The sequence below is a fragment of the Caloenas nicobarica genome, chromosome 18, assembly GCF_036013445.1.
Source record: "Caloenas nicobarica isolate bCalNic1 chromosome 18, bCalNic1.hap1, whole genome shotgun sequence".
NCBI lineage: Eukaryota > Metazoa > Chordata > Aves > Columbiformes > Columbidae > Caloenas > Caloenas nicobarica.
This window is the reverse complement of record NC_088262.1, coordinates 5,281,475-5,300,255: the sequence shown is the minus strand read 5'-3', so window position 1 is coordinate 5,300,255 and position 18,781 is coordinate 5,281,475. Positions and strand designations below refer to the sequence as shown.

The 18,781-nt window shown below is 61.3% G+C and overlaps 1 protein-coding gene across 1 annotated transcript; it reads right to left on the bottom strand.

Moving 5' to 3' along the window:
- Positions 1-1,901: 1,901 nt before the first annotated feature.
- On the bottom strand, positions 1,902-16,965 carry GRIN2C (glutamate ionotropic receptor NMDA type subunit 2C). The gene is given in 16 exon segments (XM_065647876.1): positions 1,902-3,284; positions 3,653-3,885; positions 4,416-4,603; positions 5,170-5,330; positions 5,518-5,747; positions 5,835-5,960; positions 7,211-7,364; positions 7,939-8,107; positions 8,229-8,440; positions 9,022-9,136; positions 9,778-10,373; positions 11,842-12,265; positions 16,226-16,557; positions 16,560-16,651; positions 16,654-16,842; positions 16,845-16,965. Coding segments are annotated over 16 exon segments (4,725 nt in total).
- Positions 16,966-18,781: the final 1,816 nt, after the last annotated feature.

Here is an 18,781-nt window from a genome sequence, read left to right as displayed (position 1 = left end):
CCAGGTTAGCGCCCGGCCCCAGGAGAAAACTGGTGCTCTTCCATCCCAGTTAGCATATAAAGATGATATGGAAATGCCATCACCATGGCAGGGACCTGGGTGCCCCGGCTGACGCCCATCCCCGGGGCTGCCTCCCACACTGTGTCCCCTGTCCCTCGCTGCCCTCAGCCTCCCACAGCAAAGTCCTTCAATAAAACATGAAGCAAATCCGGTCAGTCTCTGCTGAGTCACCGGGGACATCACTAATTAATTTAAAATGTGGCTTGGGTTTTGTTTTTTTTTTTTTCCCCTTTTCTGCTCCCTTCTGTGTTCCCAGCCCCAATCCCGGCTCAGGCTCAGCCCCAACTCCAAAGGTGGCACCTGTGTGTTCTGGCTGCCTTGGGCCAGAAAACTGCAATTTGGGGCAAAGCTCCTCAGGGCACTTTGGAGCCACCTGGGGACCAGCCTGTCACCCTGGCAGCATCGGGGACAGCTGGCTGGGCAAATGGGTGCCACCACCTGGGGCAGCTCGGCAAGGACCCGCTTGCCTTTAACCAGGCTTATTTATTTATGGCCTTTATTTATATACCAGCATCTCCCTCCCTCGCCAGGAGGCTGCGAAGGGGCTGCCAAAGCAATTAAGAGACAATTGTGATGACAAGTAAGTAAAGGGAATTAAAGCGCTGGTACCCTGTGTGATGGTGGACCAGCTGGGGAATGGAGTGGGACTGGCTAGATTTAACCCCACACAGACGGGTGGATGGATTGACGGACAGACAGACACTGTCAATGCTTTTGACCCTGGGCCACGCATGTCCAGGCCGTTTCTGACTTGCCTGGGGCTTTGCAGCCATCCCTGGGGCAGGGCTGGGTGTCCCAGAGCAGCTGCTCCCATTGTCCCTTCACTGTTACCAGCCCCAACCGCTCGGTGGCTGCCAGCAACCCCAGCGGCTGCTTTTAAATAGGGAAAAAAAATGGAGCTTTAGAGCTGTTTCCTGGGGGGACATTCATCCAGGTGGGTGATGCTGAACTACCCGGCAAAGCCGTGGCTGCTGCCCTGGGGCCCCCTGCCCTCAGCTCCTGCTCCCCAGATTCCCTCTCCCCCACCCAATGCTGCCTGTGACCCACACCCCTGCCTGCCTGACAGGGAGGGCTGTGTTAGACCTGTATGTCGAGAGAAGAATTGAACCCAGCTCATCTGTCGCACCTGATTTATGGCTCCATCAGCCCTGGGAAGGCAGGAGGAATTTTTTCCCCATGTCACTCCCCGCTGCTCACCTTCCCGCTGCTGCACAGCCACAGGAGCATAACTCTCTGACCCAAGCTCATGGCCACCTGTGCCCAGCACCCCAAAACCCAAACACGGGTGCAGTAAGTCCAGCTTCAGTGCTCAGCTCCAGCCTCAGCACAGGCTGATGGCTCTCAACTAATTATCCCTCAGCGCAGCTTAATGAGTCACCATTTTCCTCTCCCCAGCTGCTGCTGGTGGGACAAGCCCGTGCCAGGGATAAGCAGTGAAAGGACACGAGCAGGGAGGGGGTGACAGGACCACGAGCATCCCTGTGATAGGGGGCAAAGCCATCTCCAGTGGATGGAAGACGAATCCCCCATAGCCAGTTGAAAATGTCTCTTTAATGACCTGGACATGGCATTTCAAGTCCCTCAAATGAAGCCAAAATGCAACGGCAACACAGCAGCAATGAGTTGGGCGTCCTCGAGTCCCCAGCCAGCCCTGCCTGCGGGGACAGCCCAAGCCAGCACGCCCCGGCCCCGCCGTGCTCCTCCAGCCCGCCCAAAGCGCACGGGACCCGCCGAGCTGCTTGGAGCATCCCGCTGCCGGCGGGACGGGACCCCGGGAGGCTGGAGCCGGGCCGGGAGCCGCTGGCAGGCAGAGGGGTGCAGAGACCCCCTCCGTACCCCCATCACACCTCCGACTCCAGGCTGGACACCCGCCGCCAGGACCCGCCGGCGCAGGGACTCGTCACCTCGCGGGCCACCAGCAGGTCCCTCCTCTCCGTCCCCGCTGCCCGCAGCAAGGCCGGTTCCCCCCGCCTCCCGCAGTCTCTGCAGCCACTGTCCCAGCGCCCGGTCACCCGGTGACAGCCCGCCGGCACCCCGGGGTGCAGCCGTGGCGGCGGGGACCCCCAGGAGAGGTGCCCCAGGTAGAGGGGCGGGTTGGGGTACGAGTCCACGCAGGCGTACGGCGGCACGGTGCCGGTGCCACGGGGGTTTTGCCGACAAGCCTCCCGGTATGACGGTAGCCTGGCCACGGGCGAGCGCGGTGCCAGCCGGCCAGCGGCCTGGGGACAGCGGGGACCGCAGCTGTGACCGGCCTCGGCTTCGGGGAAGAGGTCTGGCACGTCGGCACGGGCTGAGGGGTGGGCAGCACGGCAGCGTCGCAGCCACCCGGGACGCTGCTTGTCACCCTGCTCCCCCAGTGCCCTTGCCCGCCAGTTCGGCTTCTCCTGCTCCATCACCGCAGCCTCCGGCCGGGCCAGCTCATCCCCGGCTCTGCAAGTCCTGGTGGCTTTGGGGAAGGCGCCACGTGGGCAGGATGGTGGCAAGAAGAGGCTGCCCACCTCCCGCCTCTTCTCTGCTGCCGAGAGCAGCCGGGGCAGCGTCCCCGAGCCACCGTGTCCCCCGTCCCCCTGGAGGAGGGGAGGGTTTTGCAGCTGGTCCCCCCGCCCCGTTGGCCACTTGTGCTCCCTGTAGATGTCCGGCGGCGGGAGGTCCCTGGGGGATGTGGGGGGCGGGAGGGGAGCCCCAATATGGTTCCCCATCAGTACCTGCTCCTCAAAATCCCCTCCCGGGGAGGTCTTCACCAGGAGGTGGGGGAAACCTGGGACGGCTTCATCCCCCCCACAGCCACCCCGAAACTTCAGGGGGTGCGGGAGGCGGGGGACGTGCTGGTTCGCCCCTCTCCACTTCTCCCCAGGCAGCCGGGAGTCCACGGGGATGGGCTGGGGCAGCGGCAGCCCCAGGGAACTCTTGGCTCTCCCCTGCCTCTCGGGGGGGTCCCGGTTGGAGGAGGGGGCCCGGTGGGCACCGGTACTGTTCTGTATCACCAGCTGGGGTGTCCTGAGGGAGAAGGTGGTCTGGAGGCGCTCGCTGCGGCTGCTCCAGTCCTCGATGGTGCGGGTGGCCTGCTCCAGCGACCCCCCCACGCTGGCTGTCGTCACCATCTCCTTGGCCGTCTGCAGCATCTTCAGCACGTTGGCTTGGGCTGAGCTGGCGGTGACGTCGGGAGTGGGCGCTCGCCTGGGGCTGGCCAGGGTCTGCACCCCACTGAAGCAGCTGTAGATGCCCTGCAGAGAGAAGGGGGGGCCCCCCACCATCAGCAAGTGCACTGGGGCCCTGCACCCATGAACCTGCCCTGCCGAGCCAAGGTGTTGCTGCTGAGATGTCTTGACAGCACCGATCCCCTGCCCAGCATCCCCAGCCCTGCCAGGGTGGGTGACACCATCCTACATCACCCCTTTCCCCAGGGGTGCTCATTCCCGGGGCTGAGCCCTTTCCCCAAAACCTGCCTTTTCTCCCCAGCCACATCAGCAGGAACATCTCCTGTCCTTCTCATGCATGTCAAAGGGATGGTGGCCCACCAAGCTGTGCCCATCCCCATGACACCGTGGGAAGACATTTGGGTCCCTCGAGAGCCCCCAGCAGCATCACTCACCCTGCTGATGGCCAGGAGAAAGTCAAGCTTGTGGGACTTGGGCACAGAGTGACGCAGCTTCCAGTAGACGAGGTGCTCCCAGGCGAAGACCAGCAGGCTCAGCCCCATGGCCACCAGCAGCATGTAGAAAACCCCGGCCATGTTGTCAATGTCCAGCTTGCTGCTCATCACCTCGTTCTTCTCGTTCTGGCAGATCCCTGACAGCCAAACCGTCTCCAGCTTCTGGGTCTCACCTGGGGTCAGACATGCACAGTGGTGAATGGGGGTGAAAATGTCCCCTCCAGGCTTCATGTCACCAAGCACGGTCCCCGCACCACCATGGCTGGAGAAGGAGAAAAACACCCCCAAGTCCCTGGGGCTGTTATCATCCAGTCCTTGCTTCTGCCCTTAGCTGAGTGTCCCACCTGTCACTTGTCCTTCTCCAGGGACCTCTCCTGGCTCTGTCCCCCACCCATATGCCAGCCAGCCATGCTCACTGTCCCCTCCCCAGGCTTCTCCTCCTGACCCTCAGACTTTGTGCACGGCCATCTCCAGGATTTTACAGCCTGCAGGAAGAGGAGGAACCCCAGAAGGAATGAGCCCCTCAACACCAGATGCTGCTGGATTTAATATCCCCTGAAAGGAGCTGGTGAGGAAGCCCCTTGGTGACATCCTGCAAGGAGCCATGGAGGCAGCACAGGCTCTGGGGACCAGAGCCCTGCTCCCTGGGTTAATTTTCAGGAGATGGGGACAGGGCTGACGAGAAGCTCGCCCAGGCACCCACCGTCCCCCAGGAACTGGAGCAGGGCCAGGTCAATGGCCCGTTTCCAACGCGAGTCCTTCTGCAGGGCGATGCCATAGCCCGTGGTGGCAAACACCTTCCCGCTGCCGATGGTCACCAGCTTGCAGCCCTCGTCCTTGCCTGCCATGTAGTTGAGCACAGCGGCGTCGTAGATGAAGGCGTCCAGTTTCCTGCCCCACCGATGGGAAGAAGGGTAATGAGCGGGCTGGCAGCCCATTTTTGGGGGGGGTTACCCTTTTTGGGGGGGCTGTACTCCCTTTTGGTGAGCTGGACCCTTTTCAGATTACCGTAGCTCATCTAGAGGGGATTGTGTCCTCTTTGGGGGTCTCTGCCCCATCTTGGAGAGCCATAACCCCATTTGGAAGGGAAGTACCCAATGGAGGGGGCTGTATTCCCTTTGGAGGGAGATATATGAAGCGGTACCCAATCTGCAGGGGGTTGCACTCTGTTTGGGGGGACCCGTACCCCAGGTGGGGAAGCCACACAGAGCCATATCCCATCTGGGAGAGCCGTACCCAGCCTGAGGAGCCCACATCTCATTTGAGGGGGGCTGTACCCCGCTTGAGGAAGCCCTGCCCCACCTGGGAGGCATCATACCCACCCTCGGGAGCCACAGCTTGTTTGGGGGCCCTCTATCCCATTTGGAGAAGCTGTACCCCAGATCTGGAAGCCATACCCCATTGAGGGAGACATAGCTCATTTTGGGGGAACTGTGCCCCATTTGGGGGAGCCATACCCCATTTTGAGGCTGGTGAGAGCATCCTCCACGGAGCGCTGGTTGTACTTCACCATGTGGGTGTGCATGTCGGGGTAGTTGCTGCGGATGTTCCTCTCGGTGCTGCCGTTGGGGACGGTGCCGAAGCGGAACGGGGGGTACTGCTCCTGCGGCTTCTGAAACTGCGATGGGGATCCCCGGGGAGCAGCGTCACTCCACATCCATGTCCCTGCCATGTCCCCCCTGCCCACAGCCAGTCCTCCATCCACCCACCCATGCCCACCCAGCTGGCAGTGACACCTGGGGACTTCTCCCCACCCAAAAATCCTTATTATTTTTCAGGGATCCCAGCCCAATCGCCAGCCCCACCTTCCTGTCGCTCAGCCCCGACACGGTGTCGATGTACTGCTCCTGGATCATGAAGGCGGCCAGGTTGGCGGTGTAGCTGGCGAGGAAGATGACGGCGAAGAAGGCCCAGATGAGCACCATGATCTTGCTGGTGGTGCCCTTGGGGTTCTCGATGGGCACCGAGTTGTTGAAGACCAGAGCCCACAGCAGCCACACCGACTTGCCGATGGTAAAGGTGGGGCCTCCCGGCCCTGCGGGGACACAGGGGACAGAGGGGACAGTTGTCAGCCTGGCTGGGGACGTGTGTCTCCCCCCCAGCTCCTGCCTCCCCCACTCACTCTTGCCGCTGGTGAGGTTCTGGTTGTAGCCGACGGGGCTGAAATACTCGAACACGAAGACAGTGACGGCCACCACGGTGAGGCACATCACGAACATCATGACCCACACGGCTGGGCTGTAGGGCTCTGCGAAGTGAGAGGGACCCCATCAGCACCCCAGGACACCCCACAGCCCCCCCGGGGACCCCCAGGTCCCCTCCCCAATGGACAGGGCTCATCCTCCTCCTGGAGAGGAGACAGGGGCTGGCAGCAGATCCACAGGGAATTGGGAGGGAAGGGGGATGCTGCGGGACAGAGGGACACAGCCGCGCTTCCCCGCCTCAACAAAATCAGGTTTTCATCAGCGGGGAGATGTTAATTATGTGCTGCCCATAAGCAGAAGGATTTCCCATGGGGTCACGGCTTGTCCCCCATGATGGCTCTGTCCAGGGCATCATGCCTGCACGGGGCACAGGACCAGTCCCCCCGCCCCTGGAGAGCCCCCGGGAGCTGGGGGTGCGTGCGAGCCCCCACCTGCCCGGGATGCGCTGGGGCAGGGCGCTGGGAGCGCTGGGAGCAGTGGGGACGCAGCCTCACCACACGGCCACCGAGATCCATTTGTCAGATCCATTTGTCAGCATGTCCTCCTCTGTCAGGGAGGGGAGGCCTCCCCTGACGAGGATGCGGCTCATTAGCACAGGAGGCTGCGGCAGGGGGGCCACAGACCCCGGCCCTGCCCAAGCGGGGCGAGATGCTCTGTGTGTCCCCAGCACTGGTCAAGGTGACCCTGGCTTCAGGGGCGATCGAGCCCCAGGGTGTGGGGGGACAGGAGCGGGGACACACGCCCAGGCTGGTGATGTCCTGCACCCCACGGAATCCCTGGCACCCCCCACCCTCACCCTCCCTGAGTGGGACGTCACTGTGTCCTTGCCGAGAGCCTCCAGCCCTGCCTGCATTTCCTAACGACCTTGGCCAATCTCCTCCTCTTCCCAGGCTTCAGCTTTTTAAAAAGCTCTTTAAAACTTTTAGCACCAGCCGTTTCCTACACCCGCCTTAACCACAGGTGTTGGTGACGGCCGCAGAGAGAAGGGGTCCCCAGAGCAGAGCTCAGAGCTGGCAAACCCTCACCTTGTCCCCCCCCGCCACCCCCGTCCTCCCTCCTCCCCACGAGGAATGAAGAGGAGGAAACCATGGATCCCCATCTCTGGCTCTATAATAAAAGGATTATTCAGGCAAGAAGGAGGAAGCCCCAAAGCCGGCAGCTTAATCTCCTTCTCTTATGACTTAGGCTTTTTTTTCCTTAAAAGTTATTAAAACCATACGATATTTCTAATTTGCATTTGCCAGAAGCGTGGGACAAGCCTGCAGACAGACAGACAGAGGGACAGACAGCTCACCCAGGAAGGCGGAGGGGGAGACGGTGCCGTTGCTCCTGGCCACCATGACGCTGATGCCCGTCTCCACGAAGGGCACGGAGAAGTCCACGATCTCAGAGCGCTCCTCGTTGATGGTTAGGGAGCCGATGGCCATGTCTGCACGCTTGTAGTACACCTGGGGAAGGGGCAGATGGTCCTGGATGGGCAGAGGGACCCAGACACCACCTTCCCCAGGCGTTTCCTCATCTCCAGCAATTCATAGAATCATAGAATCGCAGAATGGTTTGGGTTGAAGGGACCTTCAAAGCTCCCCCAGTGCCCCCCCTGCCATGAGCAGGGACATCTGCACCAGCTCAGGTTGCTCAGAGCCCCGTCCAGCCTGGCCTGGGATGTCTCCAGGGATGGTTCATCCACCACCTCTCCGGTCAACCTGGGCCAGGTTCTCACCACCCTCAGGGGCAACAATTCCTTCCTTATATCTAGCCTGAATCTCCCCTCCAACCTTAACTTTTGTCTTTTTTAAAAAAATATTAGCTTCTTAAATGATCAGTGACACAAACACAACCAGCTGCAGTGTCATCAATGTTCAGGTGACTCCCCCACTCATTTCTCCTCCACCAAGCACCATGATGTACAGTTACACTTCTCCTCATGCAGAGCTGTCCCCTGCCTGGGAACAAGTCCCACCGCAGACACCCCTGATCCCGTCTCGTCAGGGAAGCCCCAGGCCGTGCCGTGCCCACCCCTACCTCACCAATCATGCCGTTCCAGACCCCGCGGACGATCTTGCCGTGTTTGCCGTTGGTCACCAGGTAAAGGTCATAGGAGAACTTCACCGTCTTGGCCAACTTCTTCAGGATGTCGATGCAGAAGCCCTTGCAGCACAGCTTGGTGTAGGGATCCACGAGGCCATCGCTACTGAAACCACACCATGAAAAAATGGGTTGGACCAACCAAAGATGCTCTGAGCTACCCCAGCGCCTCTGGGACACCACGTGCCCAGGGACTGGTGGCCGAAATTGCCGAGCTCCATCCTCACCTCTGCGAGGAGTTGGTTTGCTTGCGGCAGGGCACGGTGTTGCGCACGCAGACCCCGGTGCTGGGGTCCGTGTTCTCCACGATGACGAAGGGTCTCTCCTCCAGCGTGGCCACCGTCAGGTGGCGGTTATCGGCCACAGGCTGCAGGAAGGAGCCGTAGCGGGGCCATACCGGGTACTTCATGTGGATGATGCCTTTCTCCCACTTGCCCACCTGTCCCCGAGGGAAAGTGAGTTGTCACCCCGGCAAGGGGCTCTGTGGGTCACACGGGGCGCCGTGTCCATCCTCCCCACACCTTTGGGGCTCATTTCTCCCAGAGCATCATGGAGCTCAGCCATGGCGAGACCCATCTCTGCATCCCTTTCCCCACACACCCACTGACTGTGGGTGAGGTGTTTCCTCCTGGCACCAAGCACTGGGCTTGGGTGAGCACAAACATGGCCAAACTTCACCCAAAATACTTTAAAAGTAGACAAAAACCCTCCATGCAGCTTGTTTCAGGTCTGGGTGTTTGGCTGCTGTTCTCCAGAGGTGGGTAGCTATGTTTTTGCCTCTTTTGGAACTTTTCAGCCAAATTGCAGGGGGAAAAAAAAAAAAAAAGTTCCTGCAGAGCTTTGGTGCCCAACATTGCTGCAAAGCCCCACCATGGCACCATGGTTACTTTTGGTACCAGTCATGGGTTTTGCATGGGACAAGCTGCCCCAGGGTGGGACCCCAGCCTGTGCATGACCCCAGGCCCACCCTTCCCAGCCACCCCCTGAGCATGCCCATCCCAGGGGGTCTGGAGGTCCTACCATCTCCCAGAGCCGGTGCTGGTTGAGCGAGATCACCACCATGGTGGGCCTGACCAGGTAGCCACCTTCATTGAAGGAGAAGTCCCTGTGCTCCCACGTCACGTTGAGGAGGTGCCTGGTGGGACACAGTGTCTGTGAGACCCTGGCTGTGCAGCCCAGTCCTCTACAGCCCTCATGTGCAGCCCAGTCCTCTACAGCCCTCATCTTCCTATTCCAGCTCCAGCCGGGCTGCCACAGGTCCCATGGAAAGACGTGGGGCTGAGAGCTGGGGACCCGGTTTAGCCCCTACGCAAGGGGCAGCGGGAGCTGGAGAAAGCCCTGCCAGCAAGGAGCGCTGCAAGGCTGAGGGTGCATGTTCTGCTCCAGCAGCCCCGAGGTGTCACATCTGCACCACAAAGCAGAGCTGTGAACCCCCCCAACACCCCTGTGGGCCCTGGGTTGCAGAGAAGCCCAGGAAAAGGCAAGGGCTGCTCTGGGGAGATGTTCCAGGAGAAACCCAGCCAAGAGGCATAGAATCATAGAATAAAGTCATAGAAGGGTTAGGGTTGGAAGGGACCTTCCCAACTCATCCGGTCCAACCCAGATCAGGTTGCTCAGAGCCTCATCCAGCTTGGCCTAGGATGTCTCCTCCATGGACCACCAGCTGCAGCCCACATCATCCTCCCTACCTACCAGCTCCACCTTCCTCCTTCCCTACCCCTTCCCTTCCCCATTCCCCCCATTTCACACCCACCCCAGTGGGTCCCTAAGCCTCACCGGTAGAAGCTGGTGTTGGTGGTAGTGGTCCCAGCAGGGGTCCAGCAGTCCCGTCCCACCTCCGGGAGGTAGCCATGGGCCCGGAAGAAGCTGGCCGCCCCCATGGCAATGATGGCCACCCCATCCCGCACCTTCTGCCGCAGGCTCAGCTTCCAGCTCTCTGTCACCACGCTGATGAGGCCGACGGGGAAGGAGGCGGGTGGTACCTCCATGTTGCCCACCGCCAGGCTGGGCACGATCCAGACGTAGCCTGGCCCCACGAGCCCAGCTTGCTCCGCCATGGCGAAGAGGTACTCGGCCTCCTCTCGTGAGCAGTAGACGATGAGGACCTGGGCATCGATCTGCCGCAGGAGCCGCTGCATCCTGGAGCTGCTCCGCTCCTGGCTCATCTCGAAGGTGAGCACCTCCTGCAGCTCCCAGCCAAAGTAGCTGGCGTCCGTGAAGGACCGGATGACGTCCAGGAAGATGTTGTAGCCCGGGTAGAGGCTGGTGATGACAGCGAAGGAGCCCCAGTCGTATTCCTCCAACACCTTGAAGATCACCTGGATTTGCTGCTCAATGGAGACGCCCAGCTGCAGGAAAGCCGAGCCAGGCTCCTGCGGGAGGAGAAAAGGTCAGGGGCTGCTCTGGCATCTGTGCGAGCCACCTTGAATTTGCCTTCGTGAAGGGTTGGAAGGAGCCATGAACTGGTGAGGTCCATGGGCTGGCGACACCCAAAATGGGACCGATCCACTGGTGGTCTCCAAGAAACCTCCTTCCATGCAAAGGGTCAAGCCCTGTGGCCTCTCCTCCGTTTCTCAGCTTGTTGACCAAGAATTCATCTGTTCTCTAAAGGAGACCCACAAGTTCTCCTTAAAAAGAACAGGAGAAGGAGGGGACAAGGGCTCTGCCAGGAGGGTAAATCCCATCCCAGCTCCAACTCACTACCTGCTGCCAGAGCGTGTGCGGCTCCTTCCCTCCCGCCCCACCTCCCCGGCCATCTGGCCTCTCATTAACAAACCTTAATTGATCTGATTCTGTCTTAAATGATTCAACGAATGGCATTTGCAGAAGGTCGTGTGCAGGCAGCAGGGTTTTTTACCACCCACGCCCCCTCCACCCCCAGAGAAGTGGCTTTTCTTCAACAAGGTCGATGGTCCGGATGGGGAGCTGAGCCCCAGGAGTCCTGGCCAGGGAGCGGGAGCTGCTGGGGACCTCAGACCCATGGGAGGAGGAGGAGGTTGAGCATTCAGACAGGTCTCACCTGATCCTGCTGCACTCCACACCTCCCACCCACAGCGAGCAGCAGCTCAGGGTGGTCCAGGAGCACTGGTGGGTGCAGGCAGAGCTGCCGAGGTGCCAGCCAGGGGGTATAGACCCCAAAACCTCTGGGCAAACAGAGCATGAAGCCAGTGCCCAAGGAGCATCAGGGTCTCCACCCTGGGGGCTGCTGCCCTGGGAAGTAGCCAGTGCCAGGATCCCCCCAGTGTCCAGGCTGGGCAGTGTGAGAGCAGCCAGGGGATACCCCACATCTCCTCCCCAGGGAATACGGGACCTTCACCGCAGCCCAGCTCCACCTCCCACCGCTGCCAGTGCTTCCCAGCAAGCAGGTGACAGCGACAGCATCTGACACCAGCGAGGAGCAGAGAAGCCAAAAACCCTGTTTCGGCCCATGTTGCACATGAGACGGCTGCCGCAGCCGAGCGAGGCTTCTCGGTGTTGCCTGCCCGGCCATTTCAGGGCTGGATTGGACCCTGGGCGCCAGGCAGGGAGGAGGATGGGGATGTGCCAGCCCTGACGCTGCCCTGGCAGCCCATGGTGGGCACAGCCAGGAGGGGACAGGAAGCAGGACACCAGGGAAGGTCCCTCCACAGAGCTCTGAAGTCCTCTCCCATGTCCCATCAACAGCGTCCCCTCCTCAAAGTCTCACGTCCCACTGCCCTGGTCAGCCATGCCGCCACAGCCACTGCCTGTTCCCAGTAGCTCCTCTGCCCTCCAGCATTTCTCATCCCATATCTACCCCTCTCTGGCAATCCCACGTTCCCCTCATCCCCCTCAAGAAAAAAACCCCAGCAAATGTCTCACCTTGGGGGTCAGGACCACGGCAGACCCCCCGCTGATGCTGATGACGGGGACCTGGGTCTGGGAGGAGATGAAGTCCAGAATCTGGGCCACGGCCTCCGTGCCGACGTTATCCTCGAAGACAATGCCGTGGATCTTGTGGCTGGCGAGGATGCCGCAGATCTGGGTGAGGAGGGTGCTGGGGTTGGTGTTGTTGACGATGACGGTGATGGGGTGGATCTCCAGGGGCATGTCCAGGAAGCTTTGGGGGCTCAGGCGGGTGCGGATGTGCAGGGGGTAGGACGTGCCCCCAAACACCACGGCCACGTTGACCACCGGCTCCTCGGGGCCCGGCAGCAGGAGGTCCGTGAAGGCAGCCGAGCAGCCCAGCACCATCGACAGTAGCAGAGCGTGTGCCAGCGCTCTGCCCATGTCCACCGCCGCGTCCCTGCCAGACGGGACACAGCCCCTCGCATCCAGCCACCTGCCAGGACCACCGGCCCCGCTCGCCCCAGCCCTCCCCACTGCCCCGGGGGTTGACCCCAGGGAGAGAGGGGGACCCTCGTCCTTTGGAGGTTGGATGTGGTGGAGGGGTCACCACCCACCATACACCCCAGTGCCGAGTCCTTTGTCCCCACTCCCACCAACCACTAACATTTTCCAGCCAGTGCCTCCTTCCCACCATCACCCATCCCAGTACCACCAGCCTCATCCCAGTTCCACTGTCCCTCTCCCCCAAAAGCCATCACTACGCTGATGCTCCACATCACCCCTTCAAACAGGGATGGGAACAGCAGTGAGAGGTGACAGGAGGAGGTGGCAGCTGCCGGCTGCCTCTTTCCATAGCTGACAGTCACCAGCAACATTTAGAGGCTTTGCCTTGAGGGGGTTCAGCTCTGCAACCCCCATGTTGGGATTCTGCAAGCCACACCGTCACCGGAGCAGCCAGCCCCCTGCCTATGTCCCTGCCCCAGACCCCTCACTGCTGCTTCCCATATCCCAACCAAAGTGCCTACCTGGCCCCTTACTCCCATATTTCTCCCCCTGACACCACCCTTAAGCTTTCCTGCTTCTTTACCCCCCTCATTGGATGTCCCCCCACTGGTATCACCCACCTGGCTGGGACACCCACCATGCTGCATCTCTGCCAGCTGCACCCCAAAACCAGGCTCTAGCAGGAGGGTGTTTGGGCACCTCCCCGCTGCCAGGTCTCCAGTTCCCCACTGACTGTGGGTCCCCAGCCCACAGCAGGCAGGTGACAGTCCCCGGGGGGGACACATGTCCTTGTCCATCGTGATGCAACCCCGTGCTGGAGATCAACCCCTCCTCAAATCGCCCCAGAAAAACCACCCCACGGCAAGACCTGTGGCCAGGGGCATACGAGCCCCTCTGCACCCCATTGTCCCCAGGGCCATTGCCCCGGTGCCATGCCAGGCAGCGGGGAGGGAGACAAGCCGCCCTCCGCGGTGGCACCGGCCACACGCCGGTGTCACTCCATGCAGCAAGATGCCAGCTGGTGCTTGGAAACGTCACTTGCAATTAAAAGCTGCTGGTGCTTAACGCATCCTCGGCACGGCCGGAGGAGCCTCTTGCTGAGGCCCACGTGGTTTTGGGGTCTGGGCTGCCCTGGGGACCCCAACACCCTCTATGCCGCAGTGATGGAGAACCCCCCGGCACGCTGCGGAAGTACCGTGTGGACTGAAAATGCAGGAAATAAACCCAGCGACTGCCTGGCCAGGCACCCTGCAAGAGCTGCAGTGTGCAGATTTGGGCCGTCCTCTCCAGAGAGGTGGGGGACATGAGCCACACATCCCCCTCCCGCACCCCACGGCTGCCCGGACGGCTTGGGCAGGCACCGACACTCACCGGGCAGCATCTCGCTTGGCCAAATGGGTTTCGGCAGGGGATCATCCACCCCCACCACCCACCATCACCCATGGGGTTTTACCCTGCCCGGCTGCATCCCCCCCGCTATCCCGCATCGCAGCCGGCCGGGCTGCAGGAGCCACAACGCCACGCCGATGGCCACAGCCTTGGCTGGAGAGGGCGGCGGGTGAGTCACACCGCGCTGGCACCGTCCCACCCTCCGGCACGGCCAGCCCAGCGACGGGGCGGCCCGCGCCACCCGCTCCTCGCTGCGAATTCCCGAGTATTTTTAGTCCCGTGATAAATAATTCATTGGGAATCCGGCATCAGCTACCCGAGCAGAGAGGAAGGGGAACAACGCGCCACCCAAAACAAACAGAGACACTTCTCCCAGCAGCTCTGCCCGTCTGAGCCCTCCTCAAGGACGTTTAAATATACTCCAGGCCCTCGTGGTGGCTGATCGGATTTGTTCACACCAGCCCTGGCACCTCACCCATACCAGGCCCTCATCTTCCTCTTCCTCAACCCAGTCCTTCCCTGTGCTCAGGAGCCTCTTCTAGCACTGAGCAACCCAAGAATGGACCAGCAAAACCCTTCAGAAACACCACGTGCTGCGTCCAAAGGGGCTGCTCTGCTCTCAGCTGCAACTGGGAGCAGGTTTGGGCAAACTGGTTTCTCACTGGACCGAGCCGCAGGTAAAAAGCATCCCTGTCAGAGCGCGATGGCGATGGCAGAGCGAGGAGGTGGCCATGGGCACGTCATGGCTGAAACAACCAGGGGAGGGAATTTCCATCCTTCCTGGGAATGAGGTGACACTGGCTGGAGCCCTTGGTGGCCGCAGAGGAGGATGGAGGAATCAGGGCCAGCGAGCTCGCGGCTGGCAGGGACTTCAGGCATGGGTGGGAGCCAGGACTGCTCCCAAATGGCCAGATTCGGGATGCCAAGAGCATCCAGCTCCCCCAGCCCCGCCGACTCCATGCGCTTCCAGCCTGTTTTTTCCTAGGGGTGAGCTAGAGGGCTGAGGGAAAACGTGGGATTTTTTGGGAGGAAGGCAAATTGCAGCAAACTGGTGGAGGCAGAGGAGAATCAAGCCCATCCCTGCGCTACTGCCAGAGCTGGGGCTGTTCTGGTGCTCAGCACAGTGCAGCAAAGCTCCCATGGACTTTGAAAAAAAAACATCCACGTTTTTCGGCCTCTTGTAGCAAGCACTGCGGAATCGTTCCTTTGGGAAAAGGCCTTCCCAAAAGGGAGGTTTTCCCATTGGGTAAAGGGCTGGTGGCCGCGCTGGAGGAGAAGGTGGCCCTGGCCAGGAGTCCTGGCAGGGCAGTGCCACCTCCCAGCAGCCTCCCCGGGGACCAGAGGACACCCACGGAGCTGGCTCAGTGGTTTTGGCACTTGTTTTCTGTTGCTTCGGGGCAGTTCTGAGCCAGTTAACCCTTTTCCTAGGCGCAGCTTCACCTGATAAACCAAACACTTGCAGAACCCTCCTGCTAAAGGCACCAATCGAGCCTTTAACTCCCTCCATCTCCTGAAATAAGATTTTAATGCAACAGGGAAAGTTTTCTCCTAATTTTAAACCTCATTTTTGTCCTCCCTCCTCCGCTCCAAGAGGAGGAGAGCTCATGCAGATATTTTGACCTCGGGAAAGGGAGAAATAAAATCCCAAAATGCAAAATATCTCTTGAGAAAGAGAAACCTTATCCCCCCAAAAAAGCCTCTGAGCCTGAAACCACAGGGAAGGCACAACCTGTGCCAGGGGAGGGGGAACCACAGCCAACGGACGGAAAGGACAGAGAAACCCGAACCTGGCGGGAGCCGTGCAGGGAGGACGGGGGGCACCGGGGAGGGCACCAGGTCGTGCCAGAGCTTGTCATTACGAGGATGTGGGACACCCCTATGGAGCAAGGAGACAGACCCCCTCCTAAAAAGGAGAGAACGCAGCAAAACCTCCCCAAAGCTAACTCGTTACCATCCCTGTCCCCATGCAAGGGGGATGACTCGGGAGAGAGAAGTGCTGGCAGTCCCTGGCAAGCACCGTCTCCTTTCAACCTTCATCTGCCACCACCTAGCATCACCCTCCTCTTCCTTGCCCATGCCTCCGACAGCAACAGTTGCTGGCTGGGGGTTGCGGACTGGGTCTGTGGTGAGGGCCCCGCGCACACACGCACCAAAACGCAGCTTAAAAAGGTCGAATGTGGATTAACCAAAAATAAACGCCAAGTGTCCTGCCTGCAGCTGGGTTACGCAAGGTGGGGGTTGGACACAGGGCTGGTGGCACCCAGGGAGGTCTCCTCTCTTTTTTTCCTGCCTCCCACCCCCTCAGAAAACCCCCCAGCAAAGCGCCCCGAATTTCCATCACCTGCCTGGGACAGGGAGCGGGAGCTCTCGGGGATGGGGATGCTGGGGCAGAGGGGAACGGCCAGGGCAACCCCGCCACCCCAACCCCCCCCACACCCCATCCCTAAAAGTTCCTGGCGCCGGTGCCGGCGCGGCGGCAGAGCCCGTCGGGGTCCCGGTTGACCCCAGCCCGCCCGGTACTTACGGGACCGCCGCTGCTCGGTGCCTACATGCCCGGCGGGGCTTCGCGTCCCACCGGAGGCTCGGCTCTTTCCAGCCCGCTCCTCCTCCTCCGGGGCAGCCCCCGGGGGGGGCAGGATCGGCCCCTGCCGCCGCCGCGGCTGGCGGGGGGGTCCAGCGGCCGCTGTCGGTCCCGGCTCGTCCTTGGAGGAGGCGGCGGCTCCTCTGCAGCGGCGGCTGGAGGCAGGGACGGGAGCGGAGGAAGGAGGGAGCGGAGCGGTTGTGCACGGGGGGGGGCCCGGTGGCAGCAGGTGTCTCGGTGGCCGCCGGGCCCCAGCAGCCATCTCCAACTCCCCCCCGGTACCGGGACCGGAGGGGCTGCCCGGGCGGGACGGCCGGGAGGAGCCGGCGGTGTGGAGGGGCTGCGGGGATGGATGCCCGGGGCGGGGGCGACGGGAGCGGTGGAAGGACAGGACGTGTGTCCTCCCGCCTCGCCGCAACTTCGGGGCTGGCCGCCAGCCCCAGGGAAGGGGGGTTGGAGGCGGGCAGCCCTCCCCCGCCGAAACCTGCCCGCCTCCCCTTGCACCCGAGGCCGGCCCCAGCGCTGGGGAAAGCGGGGGGCAAGACCCCCCTCCCTCCCTCCTCCTTTCCCAGGTGGGAAAACTCACCGCAAAACGGCACAGACCCCCATAACCCCCCGGGCTCTCCCCACCCCACAGCCCCCGGAAAAGCTGGAGGGGTGCAAAGGGCTGCGGTTGGACTCATCGTGCCTCCCCTTGCCTCCCCATTTCCAAATATCTTCCACCCCTTTGCTAACTGAACTGATGGGGACTGGCCAGCAGCCCACCCCTGGTGCCCCCCCTCTGGTACAGGGCAGTGCCAGGGTCCCCATAAATCACGGGGAGCGGGGGGGGTGACACAGAGTGCAAAGCCCCCGCAGGCAGCAGCATCCTCCAGCTGTCATCAGGACCAGTATTAAAACATCAGCTGATCCCGCAGCACTGGTTTAGAGCAAGCCGGGGGGGCAGGGGAAGGAGGGGAATCCAGCAGAGGAAGTGGGGAGATGGTGAAGGACTCTGCCAGGGTCCCCTTGTCCCCAACTGGGTGCCCAGTCTGCCCCAAAACCAGCCTGTGTTCTGCAGCAGCCGGGCTGCGGGACCATGGCTCCCAGCAGAGCCTGGAGCCCAATTCAGGCTCTGCCATGGGGGGCAGCTGCTCCAAAACGTCCCTGGGCTTTGGCTCAGAGCCACCGAAACACCAGCATCACCCCTGAGAGCATCTGCCTGTCTCTGCCGGTGCGGGGTGCCAGCAGCACCCGTGCCCAGGCACTGCCCTCCTGCCTTCCCCAGGTACGGATGCCTGACTCAGGGACACGACCACCCAAAAGCAAGTAATTTTGGGCTGGTGAGTGGCTGCCACTCAACCTGGCACCGCAGGCACCTGCAATGGCATCAACGCCACTTCCCTGTGGCTGCCAGGGCCTGGAAAGGGTTCCAGAGAGGTTTCAACCTGCCCCAAACCCTGCTGCCCACGGTTAACCATGAGCTGCCTGGTACACGACCTCCCCACAATGTCCCTGTCCCCATGTCAGCCTGGCCACCAGCTGTGGATGCCCTTGGAGTACCTTGGGGTTGCAAGAGATGACAAAAATGAAAGGGAAAATGCATTTTGGGCTTCATTTTAATCCCTGTAAAAGCAGCACTCATTCTCTCTGCAGGAGAGTTTGGCCAAATCTCCGAGGCTGCTGCAGCGCTGGGGCTCGGGGTGATGGGAGACGCGAGACCTCGCGCCCCTCTCTCACTTACCCACTGGCCGCATCCTGCTCCCTCAGCCTCAGGCAGCCCCTCCTGCCGGATTCTGGCAGTGCTGCCTCTCTTTTGCCCAAGGAGACATTTAAGGGTTAGCAACAGGTCCTGGATGCCTTAAAACCCTTCCCCAGGACAACAAACTGGTGGCTTTGGGGCTTAACATTGCAAGCAGCAGCAGCTGCGTTTAACCCTTTCTGTTGCCATCATGGTGGGGTGTGATGGGTCTGGGGGACCAGCTTTCTGGGGACCTGGTCCCTCAAAGCTGGCACAGAACCCCTGAGCTGCTCCCCAGCCCTTTGTGCCCCCCACCCCAGCAGGTCAAGGGCCTCATTTACCCACCCTGGGACCAGCTGCTCACCAGGCTGGATCCCTCAGAGGGTCTCAGCTCACACTTATTTCAGCCCTGGTGATGCTTCACAGGGAAAATGTTTCCCAGAAGAGCTGCCTAGCCCAGGTGGGATGACAGGGGTAGCAGCAACCCCCCCATCCGGGGCAATATCCAGCACTCCAAACTCACCTGTGACCCTCCAGCATCTCCATCCCATGGGACATTTAACCCACATCACAGCCCAAACCCACACGTGGGACAGATAGACAGACCCGAGTCTGGCGCACAGCTGGGCACAACTGGAGGGTGTCTGCAGTGGGGACAAGGGTGAGGATCGGTGGTGACACACACACTGCCCCCCCAAGCCGTGTGTCCTCTCCCTCGGGAGTCAAACCCCGCTAAATGCAGAGCCAAACCACCCCTGTGAGACAAGAAGAGCTGGGCC